Here is a 27,908-nt window from a genome sequence, read left to right as displayed (position 1 = left end):
GACGTTTAAAATTTTTCTTTGGTCAGAGATTAGTTTCAATGACGAAAATTACGAGCGTACGGATTTTATTCAGCGCGACAAACTCAGGAAGAAAAACTTTTATCTACCGTTTTTATACCCTCATAATTCTGACCGAACTTCCAAGTTTTGGTTAAGATTTTTTTTTTCAACGATACCGTTTCAGTAACAACTTGAATTTCATTTCAATCGAAGTAATTTTAATCGTTATATCGAAATTGTTTATCGCGTCTATCAAGTAACAAATGCGTTCTGCAAACGAAAGAAACAAGTTACGTTGCTTGCTTGACGTGATATCGTTGAATGGTTCTTAGGAAACCACTTATCAGCGGCATTGAGTGATTTCATAAGACTAATCAGGCTTTGATGAATTTGTGCGATCAATTTTACGATCGGCGATTCTTTAATTTATTTCTGTTTTCGATCCACAGCTCGAAGTTTCTTTTACGCGGTGTAAATTTCCCGCTACGAGCTTTTCGTAGTGTTGTGTTATTGTCATCCTTTCTTGTGTTCAACAGAAATAATATCTCCTTGTTCAACGTGTGAAATAAATCTTGTATTCGGATAGCAGAAAAATGTTTGAAGAAATAAAAAAGCGCCTTGAATTCACGGCTATAATGTTTATGCGACAGATTCGAAAATTATACGATACGATTCACACGAATTTAACGAGACTCAAGTTTGTTGTTCTGCAATTAAACCGCAAAATTATCGCTGGATTTTCCTTCATCGCCAGTGGCTCGTGACGAGAGCATCGAAAGAATCGTTTCGACTTGTCTCGGCTAGAATTGTTCTCACCAACCTGATTCCGAATACTCATTGGATCGTTTATTTTTGTCCATCGCGTTGCTCTTCGTTCTTCGTGGCCAAAAGCCAACGCCAGTTGAATTTGCAACACGGCAATGCACCTCGAATAATTTTACACCTCCTTGTTAAATTATACAACAATTCATAATTCATTCACATTGATAGAGAGAAGTTTTTTTCTTGCCCTTGTCAAGCTCGTCTAATGTATGTAACGAAATATCACGGTGAAAACCTCTCGTGAAAAATTTTAAACATAGATTATACGATGGTTTAAAAATATCCAATTCGCTGTACATCGACTCTGTTCACATGATGTAATTTCTTCCCTTGCCGAATACGCTCGGGATGTATAGAATTGAGCAGAAATTTAGGTCAAGTTTGCATCACGTGAATATATAAAATTAACAAGGGCATAATTTATGGCACCTTGCGGGGATAACAGACGTAAAACAGTATGAACGGTTAATTGCGAGTAGAGAAGAAACGAAATAAAATTTTATAATTTTAAAATAATTTGACCGAAAGAGTGAGAGAAACGATGAAAAAAATCGACAATTTTGAACGAAAAAAGTATAAGTAACACACGCGTTCACTTGACGTACAATTTTTTCTTTTTTATTTTTTTATTTCGCTTGTTTTTGTGAAACTGGGCTGTCAAAGGAAGAATTTACTTACGAAGGAAATCACAACGATGATTTAGCGAAATCGGAATGTTGATACGTTTTTCGCGATAAGAGAATGGCGCAATGATACGATCTCCCACAGATTGTTGCTCAAGTTCAAGATCACCGATTTTTTAATTTCTTTAACAAGTCACAGGCATACAGTTTTAATTGAATTCAAATCGATCAACTGCAGTTGCACTTTTGCGTTTTGATTCAATGTGTATTTTGATCGTTTGACTTGGTAATATCCGTGTAAAGTTTCTTGAAAAAGTCGGAACATTTTTTACCGTGGTAGTAAACAGCTATGATTGTTTATATTTGTGAATTGTTTTTTGCAATACCTGTGATACTGATTATTATTGTTAATAAATCTTGACGTTAGATGATATATTGTAATTTTTCATCCGTAAACCGTAGATCTGATTATGTCTCTCGTGAAAACACATCGTATCTGATACCAAAAAACAATCATTTTGCAATGGCGTCGAATGTATTTTATTCCAACATTACCTCTCGATCAGTTTTGTCAAAAATATTTCTTATGCTTCTAAAATTTGATATATTATTGCCAATTCACAGTTTTCTGATTCCGGTACCTTGGATTTTTTTATCGAGTCGAATTTGGGATTAAGCGTAGCCCGCAATTAATCAGATAGGATTATGCGAAATAGAAACATCAAGTATTCGGACGAAAAAGATGATCCTCTGTTGTAACTTGAAAAATTGAATGTTTATATTTTTAATAATTCAGTTTCGTCTTATTTTTTGTTCAATACGAAACTAATATCATGATTTGAAACTCCCGGGTTAACGGACAAATTAATAACCGTGGCAGAACGCCTAACGCTATGCTATCTGTGTACCATACGTGTCTTTGAAAGTATCGCATCAACTTTACAACAGAGGCGCCAGCATGTTACCCGTTTTCCGAAATGCTAAAAAAAAAAATGCTAGAATTGAATTTCACTTCTGAATTTATTGAAGACAAATGAATGACGAGTTGATATCACCAGAAGATTTTTTTCTCAAATCGAAATTTCCCGTGAATATACACTGATAAAAATTTCATTTGTTACAGTAACTAGAAAAATTCAGTAAAACAGGTATCGTTAAAAAAACTGTTTTAATATTATTGGAATTACGAAAAACGAGGTACGCGTAACCATTTTGCGCTGTTGTCGGTTTACTCTACTTTTTTAGTTAAACAAGGTTTTAGCGTCAATTTATTGTTGCACAAGCATTAAATTTTCGGAACAGTTGCAAGAAAATATAGCAACAGTGATCGTAATGAGAAAGAATAGTAACGGGTAATAGACTTTCTGGTAAAAAACTAATTTACATTTTGTACCTGGAACTACATTTTTCAATTTTGGTAAAAAACGAAAATAGTTAAGAACTACCAGATCAATCGGCTCTTACATCAGAACCATGTAAACTATAATACAATCAGACACCTGTATGAAAAGATATTAAGATCTCTGACATGAAAAATTGATTGCAAAATATTCTTCGCGAAAGAAGAAATCACTCGTGGAATCAGAATTTCTGTTACCTACGTTAGGTATAAACCAACCGAATCGTACAGTCACCTTTGGCCTGGTTTGGATGTTCACGGCCATTGGTAGTACAGAATACCTGCGGACGTCAAAATCGATGATGGTCATTTAAAAAAGTGGTTCGCTTGACTTGAAATGCTACATCGGTAAATTCCGATTTCTTATTTGTTTATGTCGTTATTACTCTTGTAAAGTTTTTCAAGATTTCTGCATTATCACCTCAATCCATCGATACAGCAAAAATTTTCATCAACCGAAACGCGTCTAATATACACTAAATATATATATATATATATGTATATAAATAAATTATATGAATAAATTCCGACCATCTATCACGATAATTCACAAATTCTCTGCACGATGTTACTACGAGTGAGCTAAAGCGCGTAAGCTTTTGTATTTCTCTGTTCATATACGCGCTTCGAGTTGCTTCAGTTTACTATCTCGGGCTCTAGAATCTTCGTTTTGCATGATTGTAAAACCGCTCGGAAGTCTGTTAGAAGTTTTATTACGTTCAGAATTAACAGCTCTGTTAAATCGGCGTATTAAGTATGTGAATATAAGAGAACATTGGTTGAAACTTCAGAAGTTTCTTCACCAAGTACAGAGAAACTTGAAGCGATCTATCGCACAGCTTTTTTCAGTACCTTAGAAATACAAGATGGCTGTTGAAAAAAAAAAGAAGGAATTCTCACAGAAACAACAAACTCAATGAGGACCAGTTCATTCTCAGCATATTAATGATAGAAGCAGTCCGTGATGAATAAATTCTGAAAAGATGAAATTCGATAGTATTTCAATATATCTAATCTAAATTGATATGCGATATGGGTTGTTATCAATATCCATATCTATACATGTATCAAAATACAGTATGGTAAAAATAACGAATTAATCACTAATTCTTGAAGACTTTCGATGCGCCTTACGATATGCAGCCTGTGGTACACGAACGACACTCTGCAATATTTGAGTTTGAACAATTCCCTTAGAAAGTGGCGCCATCAGTGGTATTTTCAGGAAATGCATCCGACGAATTGATTTTTTGAATAATTTACATCGCAACTTTTACAATTTCAAAATACGAAAATTTTGAAACTATCGTTAATTTTACAACTGAAAATTTTCTGAAATATTATCTGATCTATTTAGAATCGGTATAATTTCGATGACGTTTGGAAAAAATTTCAAACTCAGAAAAGTAATTGAGAAATGTAAATGAAGAAAGGTATTCTTACTACATAAACGTGGGTTGGGTTTTTCAATCTTATTTTCTTCCGATATACTTGTAGGAAAAAAATGAACGATTCATTTGAAGGTTGTAACTTTGTTTGAAAATGTAGTCGAATTCTGATGAATACGAAACATGGATCAAAACAATGAATCGAAAAATAAGAAAATGGCTGGCGTATCTCTATTTGAATGTAATATATCTACATTTGTGAGCAATATTTGTCGTATCGGAATCATCGCCTATTCTCAATGAAATCACAAATTTACCATCGTAAATCTGGAAAGAAAAATCTCAGCGAAGGTCGCATAAAGCTTGATAACTTTGATTTGAAAAACGCGAACTGAAGTTGTTTCATGGTTTTTTGCCGTTCCTTTCAGCTTCATACTGTAGCTAAAACTTGGATAACTAAAGTAGCACTTCGATCATAATTCAAATACTGAAAGTTATAGTAGTAGATTTCTGGTACGAGTAGTACGATAGAAATATCACGGCAGTACTAATAACGAGTATGCTGAGAAAAATTTCATTTCTCACAGTAACTAGAAGAATTCAGTAAAACAGGTATAGTTAAATAAAACTGTTTGAATATCGTTGGAATTACGAAAAACGAGGTACGCCTAACCATTTTGCGCTATCGTCGATCCTTTTTTGGTAATTGCAACGCAAAATCAGTTTCTGAGGTTTACTCTACTTTTTTAGTTAAACAAGGCTTTAACGTCAATTTATTGTTGCACAAGCAACAGTTACAAGAAAATATAGCAACAGTGATCGTGATGAGAAAGAATAGTAACGGATACTAGACTTTCCGGTAACAGCTAGAAAACTAATTTTATTTTGAATCTAGAATTATATTTTTCGATTTTGGTAAAAAATGAAAATAGTTAAGGACTGAGCGGTAAACGGGACTAAAAATTTCTCCCAATGTAAAGAAATGTGAATAATTTCAACTTCAGTATTCTACGAAAATTTGATAACCGTAACAATTATCGATAAATTTTGAAAACATCTTAAGCTGTATGAAATTTCATTCGTCTATCAATGATACACGCATGTTACTCAATTTGGTCTATAAATTGAATATTGCAGGTGTTAAACCTTAAACTTGACTTATTATATATCTTCAATTACGTTTCATTTCACAAATTGTATTATCTTTTTTCGATGACAGCTGACAATGAGACACTTGACTTTGAACATCCGTAATAATTTGTAAATCAGCAAAGTATACGAACATCTAATCACTCTAAAGAAAAACTCTCGAGTTCGAAGAAAAATACGCAAGTAAAAAAAAAGAACAACTGTCGATCTATGCCAGGGTTACAAAATTGAGAGTCCGAAGTATGATTAAAATATTAACGATCGAAAATTCACAAAGAAGCCGAGCTCTTTTCGAAATGTACTTGAAATTTATTCAGGGAAATGAATAAATATTGAAAATCACGTATATCAAGTAATTCCGAAACACCAAATCGTGCATGAAGCGTAGAAAGCTTAATTTGCCACATTACAATCCACTTTATTTCAAAACAATAATTTTTTCTAAAAATTCAATTGCAAATACACGATTCGACCGTTCTCTGATATCGAGAACACTTTGCGCGACGCGTAAAAGAAGGTAAAAAAAAAAAAAAAAGAAAAGAAAACATGGGATAAAAAAGGTGAAGAATCGTACGAAGACGTGGAAAAATATAGACGAAGCAATGCCAATAAAAACTTGAAACTTTCCTGACAAATCGTACTAATAAATCACGGAACGACACGAAACACGGATCGGGCAGTTGTATCATCTCGTGTATTTCGAAAGTCAGGTTGACGGAACGGCCGCAGGATGGAGACGGTAGTCTAGACGGGTCACCGTCAGAGGTACAACGGCCAGTCGCAAGCCCGACGCTGTGCCCGCCACGTGCGTGGAAAATTTAAATCGTCGAGAAGCGGCGACAGCTGCCGAGGACCTAGTAAAAATCGAGGTATTTTATAAAAGTTTTAGAAAGGAGGAAAGAAAGAAATTTCCAACAATCGGGAAAAATAATCACGTCCCGGTAAACGTAGGTACACGTATGCTTTCGCGTATAGGTATATATATATGTATATATATATGTGTGTGTGTGTGTGTGTATAATATATAATATATATATATATACGGCGTTATCACACACGTGCAGTTGTGATTTTATGAATAATTTATATCTACTGGAAAAATGAGCGGTGGAATATAAAACGGATAAGGAGGACATTCGGGAAGAATAAAGCCGGCGGAAGCTTGTCGAGGATCGCGGAAGCTCAGGGCGTTCATTCGTGCGTTGGAGCTTTCAGTTCTTGGTGAACGGTGTTTAGGAGAAGATTGATGCGACGAGTGTTTGCGAACGGTGAAATCGCGAGCGGAAGTTTAGTGAATCTGCGACGAAGGAACGACAATTGTTATTCGAGGAGTGTTGCTAATAATTTGTGTTGTAAATTGCGCGGACGAACGGAAGAGAGAAGAAGAATTGTGAATTGATTTTGACTGCTGGAACGACGATTCGAGGCGCCGAGTCGTCGCTTTAGTGCGTAAACGTGCTCGAACTACGCGAGGCATAAATTAGAAACGCCGAAATAGAAGGAACCGCAATTACGGAGCGTTGTGGAATTTTGCGGAGCTTTTATGATCGGCTCGTACCGGCTGGTGGGATCTTCTCGTTTTCGAATCGCGCTAAAGAAGTCGTAGAGCGACTGCCGGAAGTTTATAATAATGTGAATGCGATCGTTGTACCTGCGTGAAACTGGCGAAACAACCGTCGATTTATACAGAGTTCATTAAAAGTTCGTTGATTAACTTTTCCCGACGATTCGAGCTGCCTTCGCTCTGATCTTCCGGGTGTGTTAATTAAGAAACAGACAGTTTTGACACCCGCGCTACGCGCTACCAAAGACCTGCTTCTGACAGCCGGGTGAACTGCTTTGATAACAAAATTCAATTCCTCAGTCAACGTCGCAGGTGAATGATTTAAAATGTGGCCCAGGTAAGGAGCATCTATTAATTTACATCGTCAAACTCTGTCTTCAATCCTTTAAATTAGCTGAGAAAAATTTAGTTTTTTTACAGTAACTGGAAGAATTCAGTAAAATTGTCGATCCTTTTTTGGTTATTGCAACGCAAAGTCAGTTTGTTCGGTTCACTATACTTTTTTAGTTGAACAAGGCTTTAACGTCAATTTATTGTTGCACAAGCAACAGTTACAAGAAAATATAGCAACAGTGATCGTAATGAGAAAGAATAGTAACGGATACAAGAGTTTCCGGTAACAGCTAGAAAACTAATTTTCATTTTCTACCTAGAACTATATTTTTCGATTGTGGTAAAAAATGAAAATAGTTAAGGACTGAGCGGTAACCGGAACTAAAAATTTCTCTCAGTGTATACTCGAAATATGGAATCCCGTACACGGGGTGAATAAAAGAGCAGATTTTACTTAAAACTGTAAGAAAAGACAGACACGTCAGATTTTTTTCTTAAAATATACTTCGTCAAATGCAGAATTTACTCTAGAAACGGTGAAAACTATTGTGTACAGAGTAAAATCCGTTATATTTGTAGTAAAACATATGGTTTACATAAGCATTTTTTACCGAAAACCTTGATACGTCCCTCTTTTCATGCAGTTTGAGTAACGTTTGCTCTATTTTTTCTCTCTTACAATGGCCCATCCCATCTCGCGTTAAATTCAACGGTTTTCAGTCGTAATTATTCTGGCCAATTTCATGGATAATAGAAAAAACTGTATAAGCAAGGTTTAATCAACACCGAAAGATGTTGGATTTAACACCAAAGAAAGTAGGCTATCATAGATAGCCAGAAATATCGACCCTCTTTGGTCCGAACACCTTTTTATTGGTAGGAAATATCGTTGTTAAGATATTAAAATGAAAAAAGGTCTTTTTCAAGACGCTCAGTCTTTGAATGCTTCCTCGCTTCATCGTTAAACAATCACGATAGTGTAAAAAAATTTTTGTCCACTTTGCTTTGAAGATTGTTTAGCCCAATACGCAAATATCACCGAGAAACGTCAGACGTAAAGAAGTTTAATTTAAAAGTGAATTTTCCTCAGTAACGAGCATGAATATTCTTATCGTTGGATTCGAAAATATGATGCCCGAGAAGAGATTTTTCCATTTTAAAATTGACGTGAAAAATTTGCGTATACATTGAGTAAATTACGTAGAGTCGACTTCGGAACGAGAAGAATGATCCTCGATTGATAGTTGGAAAAAAAATTGATACGAATTAATATTACATGAGTCTAAATTTACAAAAATTGAAACGCGAGATTTTAAACCGTCGTTCGGATTGAAAACAAAAACGAGACTAAGGAACGAAAAGATATAAAAAAAACTTTTGTGATATGCCGTAAGGTCGACGCACTACGCATTGCACGCACGAATGTAGTGAATAATGATAATAGTCATCCCGATATTACATTGCTTACTATCATAATATTTTCATGCGCTTTCTTCATCTCGTTCTTCAAACTAAGACTTTCTTTCAGCTGCCAGGCACATTTCACGCTGGGTTGAGCGTGAAATTTATTAATTCAGTGGTAATTTGTGTTTCAATATTAAACTATTTAACATGTGTTGTAACGGACAATTTTACTCTTATACTCACCGGTAATGCTCCATTCGTAATTTCTTCTTCTCGGAATATCGATAGAATTTGTACTAATTCTTAGTCTGTAACACTTTACAATCAAACCCATGGAATCGGTGGCGATGAATTTGGTGAAGCAGAAGTTAAGAAAGTTCTTTCCGAGCAGACGGTTGGAGCATGATTCATCGGCAAAGTCATGTCAATTTTGAGAGTTTCAACAGCAGGTATTTTTTTCACCCTATACGGATTTATACCATTTTTTTTCTAGTATTTTAGAATGTTTTTCCATGACTGAATCATTTTCTTTTCTTTCTCGAGCGAGTGCGTTGAGTACAATTTTTTATTTAAAAACACCGTCATTTTATTAATACGATTTCTTTCGAAAAATATTAACTTCATTCTATGTTCCTTGATTATAATTGAGCAGAAAATCATGAATTTCCGATTCCGTTTGTTTAATCGTTAATTCTCGTCACGATCAAATAGTTGCATTGATTTGCGAATCGCTCAACTTTTATATAAAATTGAAATTCGAAAATAAAAATGTCATTCAACTGGTCCTCCGACCGGAACTAAATGTCGCTCAAAATTTCTTCAAACTACACAAAAATCCACTCGATCAGATTTTCAAACAATATTTCTTATCGCTTCAATTTTAAAGAATAAACACGAATTGAGTGTAATAAACTTTTCAACGTTGAATGCAACATTGTGACGGATATTGCGAATGGTGAGTGTGATTTTCTTTCGCGTAGTTCATTCATCTGAGCTGAACGCATAAAAATTTACACGCACGAGCACAATAGATTGCGCACAAAGTATTTCAACGACAATCTCAATTGCATTGATCCATATTTACTTATCGCAGCCGCAGGACGTATATATGTTATCTATTTGTCGGACGAAAACTGGTTTCGTGTAGGCGGACAGCTCGATATAATTCATATGCAATACATTATATAATGTACAATGCATTCGTTCTTCAAAGATTTAATTTTATTACGAAGACATTTCAGGTTTGGTTAAATAATGGCTTATAATTTTCCCTGTTTTCCACATCAAAGAAATGGATCGATGATCGAATTGGAGAAAAAAAAAAAAAAAATAGATTTTAGTTCGTTTATTTAATTGTACCTTTAATCGTATCGTCGATTTTCACTGAAGTGAAACGAGCTTCAGAAAGTCCAAACTGACGATTATATTAATAAACATAAAAATAAGCTAAATAAACTAAGATTTTCTGAAAATAGTTTTCCGCTCAATATCAGACGCCTTTTCAATTACCCCGTAAGTTGCAATAATCTAGTTTTGTTTCTTTTTCGACTAAAATAAAGAATTCGAAGATGTACGTTTATAACATGAATTTAGATATTTCCTCTGATCACAACTTATTTAATTATTTATTCACGAACAGTAATAAGTAAATGTTATTTTAATTAAGTATTGTTTCGCAAAAAATAAATCCGGCATCAGCGCATCTAATAGTTTATGTTGTTGTTGCTAGGTTTTAGTTAAATTCTATGCTGCATTAAAACTACACGTCAGAATACGTTTTTTTTTAATAATTTTCGTGTAATCTACAAAAATAGATTAATATAAATAACAGTTTTTTTTTTTGGTATTATTATCTGTATCAGTCGTGGTTAAATTGTACCAAAAATGGATATAAGTCAATTTTTAATAATTAATTTAAAACATTCAGCTTTTTATCTTTACTTTTCTCTAATGTTCGAACAACCTTAAGGCGTGTATTTTTTACTGTCCGAAGATGGAAAAAATGGATCATAATTTCCACGGAATCACGTGCTTGCAAGGCTCGATCCCCACCGCGTGCAGTCTTATACGTTGATCTCGGGTTATCGAACGGGACTCATTCCCTCTCTCTCTCTCTTTCTCTCTCTCCTTCTCTCCCTCTCTCCTTCTCTCGCTGTTCACCCGTCAACCAACTTTCCGGTTTCAAGTATTTCGTAACAAGATTTTAGGGAATTCCATTCACATCATCCTCGACCCTGGATCACCTACGAGTGATACATGCGTAGATGTAAACGAACGATTGAACTGTTAATTTACTCGGTAAACACTGCTTTCGGGTACGGACAGGTGGAACGTACAAATTACGCTTCACCGTTGTTACTTCAGGCCCTGCGTGGCCTAGAAATACATGTAAAATATTATATAATTTTTATCGCTCACACCATTAACGACGGGAAATAAATTTAATCTCAAAGCTTGTAGAATGGAAAAATATTTATTAAATATATGACAGTTTTTGGTCTAACCCCAAGACCTCGAGGGAACTCTTATCTTTTTCTATTCATCTGTTACCTTATATCGAAAACTGAACAAAAAATATATCGCAAAAAAGAAAGTTCGTTGTTGAAGTTTAGGGAATTAATAGTCTGAAGTTCAACGATCAGACAGAGGTCAAGAAATTTTGCATAAAAACAGATCGTTCGCTGGCTATCGAGTTGAGAATTTATGCGGAATACATTTGACTCTGAGCCAAAAATCTAAGATCAACTAATAATAGCGGGTAAGAGGAAAGGAGAAATGTTGAGGTTGCAATTTGTTGCTTTTCACATTCACCGTCACTAATGCAGACAGCGAAAGAGCTGAGAATCCATATTTTTGACGAGGTAAAGAAAGTTTTATATTCAAAGAAGGTTGATAAATTTATATCAAAATACTGCGAGTGAGCGGAAATAAAAATTCCATGACAAACGGTCTCTGTTTTCAGAAAATTGATTCGTGGAGGTACAAGAATTACACGAAGAGTGAGATTAAGAGAATGTGAAATATGGTTCATAATATTGCAATATTCAGATTCCAGTGTTTGTACGCGTCTCAATTTTCCGGATGCTTGTTCTTTTGCGTCATTTTCATTACCACAGTGTTCAATTATGTTAAATGCACTTGCTGGACTGACTAAAATTGACTGAACGGCGAAGAACGTGAAAATTTAAGCAGCCTCAAATAATCAATAGGTCAAAATCGAGCTTGCATCCTCATTGCACCGAGAGAAATTTATATAGTTGTAAATAGTACACGGTATTTAATTGTTTACACATTTTTTACCATAATTCAAAAATATAGTTCTGAGTAGAATGAAATGAAAATGGGTTTCACGTGGCTTCTTTATATATAGCTGCGTAAGTAGAAAATTTTGCAATAAAAATACTTGTAACACTCGGAGAAATTTTTGGTTCCGGTTACAGCTCAGTCCTTGACTATTTTCATTTTTTACCACAATCGAAAAATACAGTTCTAGGTAGAAAATGAAAATTGGTTTTCTAGCTGTTACCGGAAAGTCTAGCATGATTACGATCACTGTTGTTATATTTACTTGCAACTGTTGCGAAAATTTAATGCTTGTGCAACAATAAATTGACGTTACAGCCTTCTTTAACTAAAAAAGTAGAGTAAACCGACAATATCGTAAAATGGTTACACGTACCTCGTTTTTCGTAATTCCAACAACGTTCAAACAGTTTTTTCAACGATACCTGTTTTACTGAATTCTTCTAGTTACCGTAACAAATGAAATTTTTCTCAGTGAAGACATTTTCTTGTAACTCCGAAAGTATTTTACTAGAAAATTCTCAAGTAACTCTAAAAAATGAAATTTTTCTTAGTGTCGCTGTATAAAGAACCTGAAGAATAAATATGCCTTCGTTTCATTTATGAGATTGTGAATAAATGGTCTTAGAAAAAACAGAGAACAGTTTTGTGAATGCTAGGCGTGCTGGTCGAGCGACGTTGCGGTCCGCGTTACTATCACGTCTTATCGTTAATTGTGTAACATTGTACTGATACTTGACACGTGCCTGTATGATGACTATTCGGCGTTTAAATCAACGGGTTCTCACTGTTTGCTTTTCATCGAGTAGCCAATTTCCAACAGTTATAGTTAAGAAATGTGTAAAACAAATTGTTCTTTGTCTTATCATTTTTATACTCGTATAAATTTACCACCGACGAGTTGTCGCAAAACAGAGTTTATGTCCGACGGAAAATGTTAGCCAAGGTAGTTGTGCAAGGAAATTTGAATTTCTGATCTTCAAGAATCCGGCACGCAGGCCGTGACATGAAAAAATGCCCGTTTCTTGGACTATTGCTTGTATAAGCTGGTTTAGTCCGGAACGTACGTACAACTTAATGAAATGTGTGTTTTTGTTGGATGCCCGATATCTTACAATTAGGATCAGAAACAGTAGCGCTCGAAAGTATTTTGACAAAGATAGTAATTCAGTTAATTACATGCGAGTATAAACTACAAAAATCAATAATATTATTTGTTGAATGAAATTCGATGTTCTACATCATTGTTAAAAATTAAGTCTCGACTGCTCGAAAATAAAGTGAAAATGAAGAAAAGTAAGAAAAACGATTGATCAAAGTAATTACGAATTTCACGTTATCAAAGCACTTTTGAGCGATTCTGTATGTAATTCTATCTCAAGTTAGCAAACATCCGAAGTATGAGTTTTGTAATAGACATTCTCGATTCGGGCAATTTACATATCTTTCATGCGGAAACCTTTTTTCAAGATAGATCCAGAATTAACAAGTTTTGTTGAAGTTTCGTAACGAAAATTTCCAACCATTTACGACACTGCTTGCGAAAATTGATTGCGTAGACGCAGCAGTGAGTTAGATTAAGGCAATGTTTTTTTTTTCTGCTGGAACAAGAGCTAAATCTCAGTTCGTACCGGACTAAAAATCCTCCTAAGGTGTAAAATTTTGGGTACATAAATCATTTCGCATGAAATTTAACACTTTTGAGGCAAAATGAGCATAGATATTTCTAAATTTTACAAAAGTTTTGTGAAAATTTTGTCTTTCGTTCAAGAAAATTATTCGCATTTTCTGCAAATTACAGTGACAGTATTGTAATCGAATTTCTGAATTCTTTTCTGAGCGAACGTCTTTTTCATTATTACAAATATTCAAATAGATTTTACACCATGATCTTCACGTCCTAAAAATTTGGAGAAAAAACTAGCGTTTTCATCATTCAATTTCCAATCGAACGTAAAATTTTGATGACTGAGATATAATACGGAGTATTGAAAATGTGAAGAAATTTCATCCACTTTGTACAGTTCAACGCATATACGAGAAGGCTTGGTGTAAATAAAGTATTTAAAAAAATTTGATGTCGATAAATTCAGCAATCATTAATCACTCATCGTAGTGAAACGAGTATATTCTTCCGAAGAAAAAAGCTTGGCAGCTATGTTTTTTGATTTTGACAGACCAACTTCGATTTTACTCCTGATCGATTCACAAAAAAAGAAAAAAAAAATGTTGCGCACAATTTCCTTTTTAGTTTCAGTAAACCAACTTAACCAAACCAGTGCTGATAAGGAATTATACTCTTATCAATACAATAACACCATCAAATTACCAATAAATTTTTTTGAATTGCGTACAAACACATTCACAGATCGACTTCGATGGAAAAAAAATCCTGAAACAACTACAGTTCTTGCATTAAATTTTAGCGAAACACAATATCTAGAACTGATATTCACACCTTCTTGTAACTGAAAACAAAGATTTCCTTACTCGAAACTGCCTTTTAGCACGTTACATTGACTTGTTCTCCAGCTTTGTACGCTGTTAAAAAATGATTGTGCGTTAATTTTTCAAAAACGCCGGTATCTCGGCCTCGATTTACAAGCTTTGCATACACACGTCGTCGGTTGAAAATTTATGGACACAGATACAGGCCCATGGAGACGATCCGCGCCAATGTCGTAATCCGAGATCACGTCGTTGATGAAAAATTCACAAAGCACGCGAGGAAACGGCTCCTTTTTTTCGCCCCTCTCTCTGTCTCTCTCTATTCTCTCTCGTAGTAAACAAAAGCTTAATCTCAACACACCGACGCCCGCAACTCCAGCTTATCGCGGTCGTTTTACCGATATCGATGGTTCAACAAGTTCATCAAATTATGCACTAAATCTTAACGGACCCGTGACATAATCCCACGCTTTGTATCGCTCAGCGAAACAGGTTATCAATTCGCTCGATAAGCTTCCGGGGAATTATCGTTATTCTTTATTAGTCCAGGGAGAATAAGCTTTGATTGGAAATATTCTTGGTATGGCTGAATTTTCTGCAGAAAACAGAAAAATTTGACGTTTATTTACATTTTCATCGAAAACTGCATTCGGTAAATGAAAAATAACTTGGCCGACTTGTTGGGTGGAAAATTCTACATCGAATTATGTCCTCGTACGTATGTAGGAAACGGAGTCGGATTAACAAATTAAGAAATGAGAAATTATTTCAGCAACATTATCCTGATGCCGTCGATAAGTAGAATTTTTATGCGAGTTTACACTAAATTTACCAACAACGTTCACTTTCGAATTTCAAATCAAAAGCCGTTTCGTAAGACTTTGTTAAAGGTTCAACATTTTAAGTTCCAAATTTAATCCATCATTTTGAATTCTTTTTCCAGTATGCGAATAAATTTCATGCAACTGTTACAATCATTTTTTTTTTTACTTCTTCACTCCAATACTAAACAATACTAGCCATTTGTATTGGTCTTGATCCTATCGAAATATAACCTCAAAATTTGTGATATCAATTTGGGTATTTTTCACGATACGGTAAATAAAAACACTGATCTTGTACTTAGAAATAAAGTATAATCGTATTTAGTGAAAGGTGAATGAGATTAGAGAATGAAATAATCGGGTAGGAAAAACTGGACGACAGAAAGTTTTCTAACAATAATATCGAAAGTGGGATTATTTTTTGATCACTTATTTACCTTCTCGTATCACGTTGGTTTCAAATTTCGACTGTCTCAAAAATTGTGTTTCATGTACTTCTTTACACGTTACAAGACTGAAATTCAAAATTGAAACGCCTGCAACTTAAAAATATTCTACCGTTGGTTAAAACAAGATCGAAAAATCTTTCCATCATGAAAATGATAAAAGCCTGTTCCCGAACAATTACCCCGTAAATGAAATAAATTTATAATGATGTGGATACAGAATTGGAGTAAGTTGTGAGTACGTGATACGAACAAGCTTGAACAGTCTGGATACAAATTGCGTAAAGAACTTTATCTTGATGGTATGAAAACTATTCTTGTTTCAGCTCGTTTCAAGTAGGTTCCGTAATTACTGGAAGAAAAGAGTTCGTTCCGAGTTTCGTTCACTCCTGATCGCTAAAGTACACAAGTTATACGCTATATATATGTATCTAGACACGTACGTTCCTTAATTAAAGTGTCGCAGCTGTACATGTAACGGTCTAATTTCAACGGGTCTGAAAGAAGATCCGTAATGCATGTGCTTTTTCTTCGAAAACACCGAGGATGTTTATTTAAAAAACTTAGAACTTATCGGACTTTTGGAATCATCAAAGTAGTATGCAGGATAAATCGGCGAATCATTCAAAATAAATTGCCTTACGATTTAGCAATGTGACTGTCACGCTGATTTAATTTTCATATTGTGTCTGCGAAATATTTTTCATAACAATATCGATTCCAAGTTTTCAGCCGATCACATTTGCCACGCATGTACTAAATAAGCAATAAAAACAAATGGTAAATGTATTTTTTCCGATTCTTTATAACTTAATCAAATGTTTAAGGATAAATCGGCTGGGCCGTCGGAATCAAAAGTTGGGGAAATGAAAACGACCGATGAAAAAATCTCTAACAATATTATTCGTCATTTTTTAATGTTCAATTACAACGTTTTTCAGCTTATTTCGTTCATCGCAAAGATTTCCAAAAATCTCCTGAATTCTTTTTTCACGTACACTCATTTCCAAAGTGGATAATATTAGATTTGTGTGGTTACGTTAAACCAAACGTTCGTCAATAATTGTATCAGCGCACTGTAACTTTACTGGGATCTAAAATCACTCAAATGTTTTTGAGGCAATTTTTGGTGATCTGGTCAGTGATTAAAATGACTGCACGAATACTCTGATCAAGAAGAATCTGATTAAATATACCGGAATTGATTAATTTCGAACCATCCAATTATAAAAAGATTTTTTAAATTGTCAATTCCTCGGCTTGTGTTATTCGAATCCCCTCAGATTCATTTCCATCACATAGCCGGGATATTGTTTCATTGATATTCAACAATATCATTGGCGCGAATAAAATCTCGTGGAAGATTTTTAAACGGTATTCTTTTTTTTTTTCTTTCCAATTTTCGATTATTCAATTCAATTTTCGACATACTTTTAAACCCGTCATCCGGACAAGCCTTTTCTCCGCAATCTAAGAGGTCATTTCATCCGCGAAAGTTGATCAAATATTCTCGGAAAACAACAATTTGTTATAATTTGAATAGCATGTAATTTCGCTTTTGGTCTAGACTGGTTCCAAAATTACAATAATCAAATATGCGATATTTACTTTTACACCTGCACGTATGATGTCCTGTTTTTTCGGTAATGTTTCAAACAAGTAACACTGAGAGAAATTTTTAGTTCCGGTTACCGCTCAGTCCTTAAAAATATTACCGTACTTTCCAATAAACATGATTTTTTTTCTGTCTAGCTATCGAGTAATTAAGCATTAAAGCAGAATTCTTATGCCCGGAATATATACTTATATACAAATGAAAACGCTATGCTTAAACACGTGAACTTCAATGTTCAATTACTCGAAAACTGGTTAGAAGAAAAATGTGAAAAAATTGTATTGTCATATATAATACTAAAGAATGTATTCACTAAATTTTATGAAATTCTTTAAATTTTGACATTTTTTATGTTGTTAACATGGCTTAGCATGGCAACACTGTATCGACGCTCACCACTCTCCTCAAAGCATTTTCTAAGAGAGCACGGTAAAATTTCTCCGCTGTCTTCAATTTATTTCCGATGAGACCATAAATTTTTCCGCGGTCGCAAATGCAAAAATTTGAAAGCCCGAATTTTTAACGTGCTGCGTTTGAAAAATTCGCCATTACATTTTAAATTCAACGATTCTGAGAGATATTGTTTTTTTTTTTTTTCAAATGCGTATCATATTTTTTGTGAGAGCAGATGAAAAATTACAAGGTTCACATTTTTACGGTGCTGGATCAGAAAAATGCGTCGTCACATTTCAAATTTTGTGCTGCCGAAATGCTTAGTTTCCAAGCAATTAAGGTAGTAATATTTTTCATAAAAACCTATAATTTTTGCAACACGCATCAATAAAAACTGCATTAGGTGTATTTTACATCACGATTATAGTGTAGCAGCAGGGAAATTTTTCTCAGATGTTTCCCTCCGTGTATCTCGACCGATAAAAATTACCAAGTTATCACGGAGCGCGCATCGTTTACACGCAATGTATGCATTGAAGTTTTTCTTTCTCCTTGTGGATTTGTTTATTTTACTTTTTCGATCTTCTTTTCCTTTCCCTCTCTGCACACGTACAACGTGCAAGAAAACCGAGAGGTAGCTGGTTCCTACAGCCATTGGAGTCTCTGTCGTAATACCCGTCGTATCTGGTCTCTGTCGAAACTGGCGAACCGTGAAATAATTTCGATACTTTGCTTTGAAGCATCGCTCACACTTCTTAGAGTTACTTCTTTTTTCTTTTCTTCTAACAGATCGGTACTCGCGTTTTTTTTTTTGTCAATCGAAACTGGGCTCGGCGTTTCACACTCACTTGCACACACGCATCGATCGTTTCAACTCTGTGCGATGCATCTCTGTGAGTAAATTCTATGAGACACAGAATTCAGGCTTGATGCGAGTCTGATGGTTTCAGGCCAAAAAAATTTCTTCGCTAAGAAAGAAAGAAAGAAACGGTCCGACTAGATATTATACAATTTTTATTCTATGTGTATGTTATCACACATCGATTCGGGTAAATTCTGTCCAAAATGTTCACGAACACAATTATTAAGGATTTATATACTCTGTTTAACTATAAATGAAAAATTGTTAAATAGTTAAATTTCAAATAAAGTTTGTGATTTTCGGTGCACAAAATGGTAAGCGTGAAAGTAAATAAATAAAGAATTGATAGATCCACGTGAACTGAAATATTACTGAGCGTCTACTGCCAAACAAATTATAATTAGCTCAGTAATAAAATTCTCAGATTTTTTTCAGCGATGTCTGGTCGAGTGTGTCCAGAAATGCGCGACTTGTTTCTGAAGTCTCGAAGTAATTGCGTAGCGGAATCTTAAGCGGAGTAATAGAATCTTACGGATTGGTATAGCGCTAAGTGCGTAGGAAAACGAAAAGAGAGAAACAAGGAAGGGAAGAAGAAACTCGGAAACCGGAAACCGGTTTGGTGCACGGGAAGACAGTTTATAGTAACGAGTGGCTGTTAGTTGACCATCATTATTTTAGGATATCAGGCTAATCACCTGAGTCAAAATTTAACGCCTACATTTGACGTTAACCAAAGTTCACCTGAACCTACTTTGAAGGACACTGAACCTCGAAATTCTACGCTGAGCCTTTAGCTCTAGAAAATTTGTAAATGAACCTTAAATTGAACCTCCAACTCCTAAAAATCAAAGCACCAAAACCTAATTTGACGCTCTTAGTTGAAGGTTAAACTTATTTCGACGTTGTTTTATTCAAATTTCTTGCGAATATAAAAACACTTCTAGTTAATATAAATACAGATTCCACAATTTATTCATATATTAAACATTGAACTTTACCTGTGGAAGGTTGAAGGGGGTCTTAAACAAAGCCTACTTTGAGTCTACACTGAGAAAAATTTCATTTGTTGCAGTAACTAGAAGAATTCAGTGAAACAGGTGTCGTTGAAAAAACTGTTTGAATGTTGTTGGAATTACGAAAAACGAGGTACGCGTAAACATTTTGCACTATCGTCGATCCTTTTTTGGTTATTGCAACGCAAAATCAGTTTCTGAGGTTTACTCCGCTTTTTTACTTAAACAAGGCTTTGACGTCAATTTGTTGTTCCACAAGCATTAAATTTTCGCAACAGTTACAAGAAAATATAGTAACAGTGATCGTAGTGAGAAAGAATAGTAACGGATACTAGACTTTTCGGTGACAGCTACAAAACTGATTTTCATTTTGTACCTAGAACTATATTTTTCGATTTTGGTAAAAAATGAAAACAGTTAAGGACTGAGCGGTAACCGGAACTAAAAATTTCTCTCAGTCTACAAATATGAAACCAATTCAAAATGACCACTCAAAGATCTTACAGCTGATTTTACTGTCAAATATCTTACTTCCCGCAATGCTTTTTATTATATTTCTTCTCGTCACTAAATAGAGAAACTCTGAATTCGATTTTTTCCTGTACAATTTGATTGATCTTTGACTTTTTGTGTCAAGATGTATTCTTTGCACAGTAAATCTGAAAATAAAAACAATAGCATTAATCAGATACCGTGATAAAAGCGCAGTTCGAGAAGCAGTTTGAAATTCTCGAGTCGATCAAGAAAAATTGTGCCAGACGCAATTTTTGGATTCTAATGGCTAGTGGAATGAATCATCTTTCGATCGTACACGAATCCTTCTACACAGCACATAAATCGCACCGAATAAGAGGATGAACCCGAATGATCACGATGCACGACCTGGGCCTTCAATAAAACTCAACTGATTACGCACGTAACGATCATTGAATAAATAATAAGCTAACGTCAATTACATCAATGTTTAAAATCAGTTCGCTCGACGAACTTATATCTTTTCTAACGGTTGAAGAGACGTGTCATTTGATTAGATCAGTCCTTGTGCCGACTTCACGTTTACGCAGACGATTTTTCGCAATCGTCAATGTTTGTAAACCACGCCGGCCAAGACTGAGCGTAAACGTTATCAAATTTATAGTCTAGTCGATAAGCTCAAAATGGTCTAGGATAGAGATACATAAATTAATTGAAAAATAACATTATTTATAAATAAACAAATGTAACGTCAATATATTTTATTACTTATCAGAATTGCCTTAAAGGTCTATAACCGTATCTGCATTATTTTAAAAGTTAGAAGTCATAAAAGTTCCAAAAACATCGAAAAAAACATCAGTTTTTATAAACAAATGCGCATAACAACAGATTAACAACAAATACAAATTTTTTTTATAACTCATTTGAAAGATCGTTTAATTCTTGATAAAGTCGACTGGAATGTTCATTTTCGTATCTGTAATAGTTTAAAAGTTATAGTAGTTTTTCAGTATACAAATGAAGCAGCCGCTGCAACTTTTGTGGCGCGTGTTTTTTAAAATAACAATAAAGAATTGAAAAAAATTTTTTTTTTTTGTTACTTTATAGAGGACTGTCAATTATGATTTTTAAATAAAAAATAATTTCTTAACTAATTATTTAAACAATAGAAATATAAAAAAACGATTATAAACAAGTAAAAATTGTTGTTAAGAAGAGAAAAATTTTTTTTTTTTTTAAATCATAATATTTTTAATATAATAAAGTTATGAAAAAAAATTTTGAAAAAATATTCAAATAATCAATTTGTTTGCAAAAAATTTATGAACAAATGGCGGAAAAAATTTTTTTTGCGAATCAATTGATATCTTGTATTGATAAAAAAACGATAATATCATGATTAAGAAAAAAAAAATTTTTTTCAACAGTATTACTTGGATTTTTCATTTTTTGTTCGAGAACAAAAATTATTATAAACAAAGTATGAATATTTCTTTAACTTTATGGCGTGATATTGTTTAGTATGTATATAAGAAAGGCTCGACGAAGCGAAATATTTTTGCGACAATTATTTAAACATTTTTTTTCATTTACAACGAAGACGGAAGTTGGAGAAAATTTCGTTACTTAACAATCGTTTAACTTGTTGAAAAATTAACTTTAAGTCAAATTTCCAACGGGGATAAATTTTTTTAAGTGTTCAAAATACACCATAATTTTTTCAAATTTCAAAAAAATATTCAATACCTTGAAAAAATTAATCAACGTGTCGTACTCGCTTTTGACGCCGCGCGCGCGACCAAAAAACGAAGCGTGGAGACCCATTTTCAGGGTTAAATTAAAATTATAAACAATGGAGATAGAGTTCCGAAAGCTTGGAGTTTTTTATTGGAAATTTCCTCCTCTTTAAGAATCTTTTTTCAAAATTTCACAAATATGAATAGTCTATGAGATGTTGGCGAAAAACGAAATGCCTTTTTTTTCATCGTTAATTGCTTATAACTTTTGCAATTTTTTATGTGCTGATAAAAGTTTTTAGTACATTTGTCTAGGCGTCATTCCGAATCCAATGAGCTATCGCACATAATTTTAAGAGCAGTATCTCTATTTCAGACCATTTTGAGCTTATCGACTAGACTATTATGCGTGCATTCGAAGCCAAAGCAAGCCTCGTTCAGTTAATAGCAACGACGCCGGTTATTTTCGGCACTGACGAATTCTTGCCTCGTAAGGGCAGCCTCACTTGGGACGAAGAAGAGAAGCATGAATCTTTTCTTAGCCGGGCGCCGGTTCGGTGATTTCAATCTTCCTATGTGTTTATACGTACGAGTCACATTTCATCTTCATTCAATCTGGCCCCAGGAGTTCATCCTCAAAGTCTTTTGACGCCTCGTGTTAGGTAAAAAGAGTTCAGATTCGTTCGATTTTTCTGAAACGTTGATCGTTTCAAATTTTGACAAATTAATAAACTGTCGGAAAGAAATGGAAATTATCAAATGAATTTATTTGTTGAACGAAAGAATCTTCCTTTTACGCAGCTCTCCTGGTCGTTAGAAAATCGAAAGTCATGCTGTGTATAATTATACACTGAGAAAAGAGTCTTGTTATAATGTATAGATGTATTTCGTTGATTATTTTAAGGAACCATTTTTTAACTGTTGACAAAAATTATTAACGTGTAATAAATATGTGTGCTGTTAAAATTACGATCGAAATTTTGTAGTATTTGCAGCAAATAGAATATTCACTTCTCATTCTAAAATTGTGGCAGATAAAGCGAGAATTGATTAAAATTTTGTTTTTCTCTTGCTAAAAAATTAGCACTAGTTTTAAGAAATTTCACACCGTGTTATCCCACATGAAAATTTATAACAGTTGAAAAATCTTGTTTGAGGATTCGAAGTTCGTAAGCTCACCGATCGCACGTTCCAAGCACGTTCTTTACATTTTGCACGCAATTCGCAGACCGAGCGGTTGATGTATAATAAAAGCCAGTCCGACAGTGCGACAATAACGTTACGGAACTGATATTACAATCTTCGGACTTATCCGAGCTTCTTCCAGCGTTTAATTGTCAGTGCGGTTTGTTTTTGTTCATAAATTCCTGATCTGGATACGCGAAGTTACGTTTGAAGTTAGGTGCGTGCGATGTAAGATTTATTTCCTGCTCGCACGGGGAAATTCGGACGTTCGTATCACCGATTCGATTCAAACGCACGCTACGTGATCTTCGTGCGCCAAGAACGACGTGAGCTTTTTGACCGTTCCAGAGTGACTCGGTTTGGAAAAAGTGACAGCGGCTTCATCCGTAGTACGGTAACGAGGCAACGAGTATGTACTTTGACGTCACTAAATACGACTTTCAATAAAGTAGACGACTGATTAACTGTTAACAAATCTTCATTCGTTACCGATATTTAAGTAGTTGAACATTGTGTTCGATTGTTTTATATAACAGGATACTGTTTCTAAAGAAACAGACAACTTATTAACTCTTAACTAATCTTCATTTCACACAAAAAAGTATATAATACAAATCCGCGATTTCGTACCTATAGCAAAATACCTATTTCACCACATTAAAATATACGATTTGTTAACAGTAAATAAATTCTGTTCACTATAAACAAGACTCTTTTCTCAGTGTACGTGTAACGAATGGTCTTTGAGTGTTCGACGGTTATTACGATTCTTTGATTACAGTTAGCTTTAGGAAATATTGAATGCTGGAAAAACAATTTTGCTACTCAGCTTTGCGCGACCAATCAAGCTTTTCAATCTATGAAAATATCGTTTTTCCATGCGTTCAAAATTCGTCAACGTAAATATTCGTTCATCAAAATATCGGCGGTAGGAGACGAGCCGAGATAAAATGCGGCCTGTCGTTCGTTCGCTTTAGTCAAGACGTGCGGACGCGTCCATAATTCCGTAATTGAGTACATAAACTGAAACAGACGAGAAGCGTTAACCGTCTAATGGTAAAGAGCTCGAGAAGATTGTCGACGCGTGTCACGGTTATAATGTATGCGACAACAAGCGTTGAAATTTCAATTAAGAAGCGGCTTTAGACTGGCCATTAGCCCGTTATCACACTGCAAGCTCTAAGTTCATAGAGAAAAAAAAGAATAATATCCAGTTTGAATTTCCAACAAAAAATTCAGATTCGTGATTAACGACTCTAAATCTCTCGGATACCATATTACGTGAAAATATGTGTGAGGATTTTTTGTATTTTGAACCACTGTAACGGATCCACCATTACAAATTTCGCAAATCTGACCTCAGATTCGTGATAAGCAACCTCAAATTCCAACGGTACCAATTTTCATTCGAATCCGTTTATCGATTCTCAAGATATCATCATGTTCATTTAATTTTTTTTTTAATTTGTTTTTAAATGGCTGAAAAAGTACGGAACCGATCAAAACCAATATCTAATCAGTTCTATGTTTGGAAATACCGCGTCAATTGAGACCAAAATCATTGAAATCCGGTGATTTGTTCTCGAGATATCGTCGGACAAAACAAATTATCACATACACTGAGAAAAATTTCATTTGTTACAGTAACTAGCAAAATTCAGTAAACGGGAAGTTAAAAATAATCTAAAAAAAGTAAGCAAAATCTCACTTCCCATGCAACTCAAGTGCGTTAAATGTCAACGTGACTGGTAAGGAGTCGTATTTTTCAAATTGAAAAACACACGCAGAGGCGTGAGATGTCCGTAGTTTTTTTATCCGGGGAATAAATCAGTGCCTCAAAGAAAAAAGACATTCCCGAGTGCAATTCGATCAGACAAATATCGCCCAGACTTGAGGACAAATCACTCTGACGAAAGTAAGATGAAATCCGTTCGTCACTTGCTATCGCGATGCTGAACGAAACCCCCGAAAGAAATCGTCGAGGATTTTAAAACCTCACCTTCAACGCTTCTTTGAGAATGATCGAAACCTTCGCTCGGGAAAACGAAACGAATTTTTCCAACAGTTAGAAAGTTAACAGACATTACATTTGAGGATGTACGGAACGTACAGTTCGATCAAAAGTTTATCGAATTAAAAATATGACATCTCAAAGTTTCAAAAAATGAAACTGATGCCGATCAAGTTGAATAGAATGTAAAAAATTTGAAATACCTAATTTCAAGTGTAAAAATCCTGTCATCATCAACGTCAGAGAAATCATATCATAATGTTACTTTCTTTTTTTTATTGAAATCTCTTTTTTGTTCGTCCAATTTTGGTAAAAATTCTCTCAGACAGTTTCTTTCTTAAACTCGTCGAATGGAGATAAAAATTTGATACGCAGAATCTTTATAGTTTACATTCTAGTTATTTAAAATTAAATTTAGATTATCTATGGGGAATTAATTTACGAAGAAAATGATCTATTGTTAATCAGAATCGTATAATCAATACCGATTATTTCTTTGAAGGAGTTAACGTAACGAAGTATTTACATTGAAAAATTAGCGTTTCCAAAATTTTTTCACGTATACGTAACTAGACGATTAACTCAAGGGAGACTTTCCGAGCCTTTTGTGTTGCCAAGTGTTTTTTTTTTTTTTTTTGACTAGCCAGCGCGTCTCAGAAAATCTGAACAAGCATGCCCAAGTCTGTGTGCTATCAAAAATGTGAAATCGCACTTGGTCTAATCCTCGAAAAGAAGAAAATCTGCGTATATAATCGAATAACGGCGGTAAGGTTCAATATATTCCCGGTTAAAATTGTTTCCTTTTTCGAGCTGATCGAGATAGCGAATAACGGTCCCGAAGAAAGGGGAAATATACGTTCGTCTGAGAATTACGGTCCATTTTAAAGGGTTGCAAGAGGTCCGTCGATATATATCGAGGAGGGTCGAGGCCTCCGGAATACCGTCCCCTCCATCGTACGGCTGATATCACGTGTGAATTCCACCCCGTGACAGTATTCTTTATCGTTGTATGACCATAAATCGCATTTGTACGCCATAAGTTTTCCCGAGGCTTGTTTTATATTCAGCGGTTAAGCAGCTCTCCCGGCTCGGTTCGTTCGCCTTGTATTACGTCATAAATTACATCCTGAGCTTTCACACACGTGTATAACCACGCGCCGCGCTTTACGCGGTTATCAAATATCTCAAATACGGTATATATACCCGCGTTATATCCTCTGACTTATGCCTGCGGGATTCTATCGCCCTGAACTCGAAGACTCTTCGCCACCCCGTGCCAGAAAGGTCACGGGTCATAGTTGATGGAGAGTTCGAGATGAAATTGCCCGCGTTTGTTTGTACGAGGTTCGAAAATATCGGACGGCTGTTGTTCATTCGCCGATGAGAAAGCCTGATGCTACAAATCAGAATCAACCCTGTTTAATCTGCCAAACGAATTTTCCATGGATTTTACTTTAAAGGGTTTCGGGAATGCTTAGATTATCCGTTCGGAAATATTTCTTGGGTCATAAAACATGTGCCCGGCGGTTCGTGACTCAATTATTTCCTCCACCCTCGACGGGAGTACAAAAATGACATTTTATGCAATCGATTTTTCGTCTCAAGATTCGATTCACGGATCCTTATGAAGAAAACGATGGGTATGCGTTAGCAAAAGAGCTTTTATGCAAATTGATTTAGGCGCAAGCGGCCGTTCCCAAGGTTTCGAAAAAAATCGTAAAACTTGAAAATAGTTTTATTGCGAAAGCTAATCGATGCAACGAAAACTATTTTTTTGTCGTTTCATTGCTTTACTTGTATGTTAACTGAATGGCGCGTGTCTTTTTATAGTTATTTTACTATTTTCAAGCATGTATCGAGAAAAAGTTGTCTGAATAGCCATCGAATATCGAGATTTGCCTTCCAAATATTATTATGCATAACATTCAGCCTCACCACCCTGTATATAAGAGCTTTGAGTCGTAACAATTTTTTTTACGTTCATTTTTTTAGTTCATTAACAAGTCAAAGTCAGATTTTCTGAATAAAATATAACACCGGTGATAATTGTGATTAAACAATGTATGGAATTGAAAGAAGGGTTTATTCTCAATTTAAATAAAAATCCATACAGATAAAATTACTTTCAACGACAGTTCCAATAAATCGTCTTTAAGCAATGTCACGTTCACTTCGATGACTTCCAATAATATTCACGAGAAATCTGAAATTTCATACGATTTAAATAAATTGCATCATACTTATTATTTTCGTCGGATTTAGTTTATTTCATCTCAATAATTTCACCATGATAATTATCATAGAATTTTTCTGTGACCATTTTTCTTTTAATTTCCCAAAATTAAGTAATAATATAATACACTGGTGATAATTATGATTGAACAATGTATGGAATTCAAAGAAGGGTTTATCCTCAATTTAAATATAAACCCATACAAATAAAATTACTTCCAACAACAGATCCAATAAATCGCCTTTAAGCAGTCACATTCACTTCGATGACTTCCAATAATATTCACAATTAATCCGAAATTTCATACGATTTCAAAAATTGCTTCCTACGAATTATTTTCACCGTCTTTATCCTCGACCGATTAAACTGCGGCATAAAACGTGAGTGGTTACATTTACCTCCTCGAGTAAACGTCATCGCCTCAGTTTCGTAGCCCCGTGCGAAATTCCGAAAAATTTGTTTGTCTTTGGAAATCCGATCTTCTCTTGCGCCATACGAGTCCGAGATTCTAATATCAGATTCCCGGGCGTAATGCCAGGGATGTTAGATTAGTCGACACTGTATCTCTCCGGGGATTCACACACACAAATCCATGCACGCACAGTGTGTACACATTAACGGCGTGTTCCCTGCCTGGCGCAATAAGCGTAACACGGGATAAGTTTCAGGTGAAGCGTCAC

At 34.8% G+C, this 27,908-nt stretch overlaps 1 protein-coding gene across 1 annotated transcript in view; it reads left to right on the top strand.

Annotated features, from left to right (window-relative positions):
* The first annotated feature begins 6,395 nt into the window (after nt 1-6,395).
* The window catches only part of LOC124175034 (collagen alpha-1(IX) chain), a 149,199-nt gene continuing 127,686 nt past the window's right edge, over nt 6,396-27,908 (top strand). Inside the window, exon 1 of the mRNA XM_046554844.1 lies at nt 6,396-7,282. Within this exon, the coding sequence (XP_046410800.1) occupies nt 7,272-7,282 (11 nt within the window). The 5' untranslated portion in view covers nt 6,396-7,271. The remainder of the gene's footprint in view (nt 7,283-27,908) is intronic.

The sequence above is a fragment of the Neodiprion fabricii genome, chromosome 2 (assembly GCF_021155785.1).
Source record: "Neodiprion fabricii isolate iyNeoFabr1 chromosome 2, iyNeoFabr1.1, whole genome shotgun sequence".
Lineage (NCBI taxonomy): Eukaryota > Metazoa > Arthropoda > Insecta > Hymenoptera > Diprionidae > Neodiprion > Neodiprion fabricii.
This window is presented reverse-complemented; position numbering and strand designations above follow the sequence as displayed.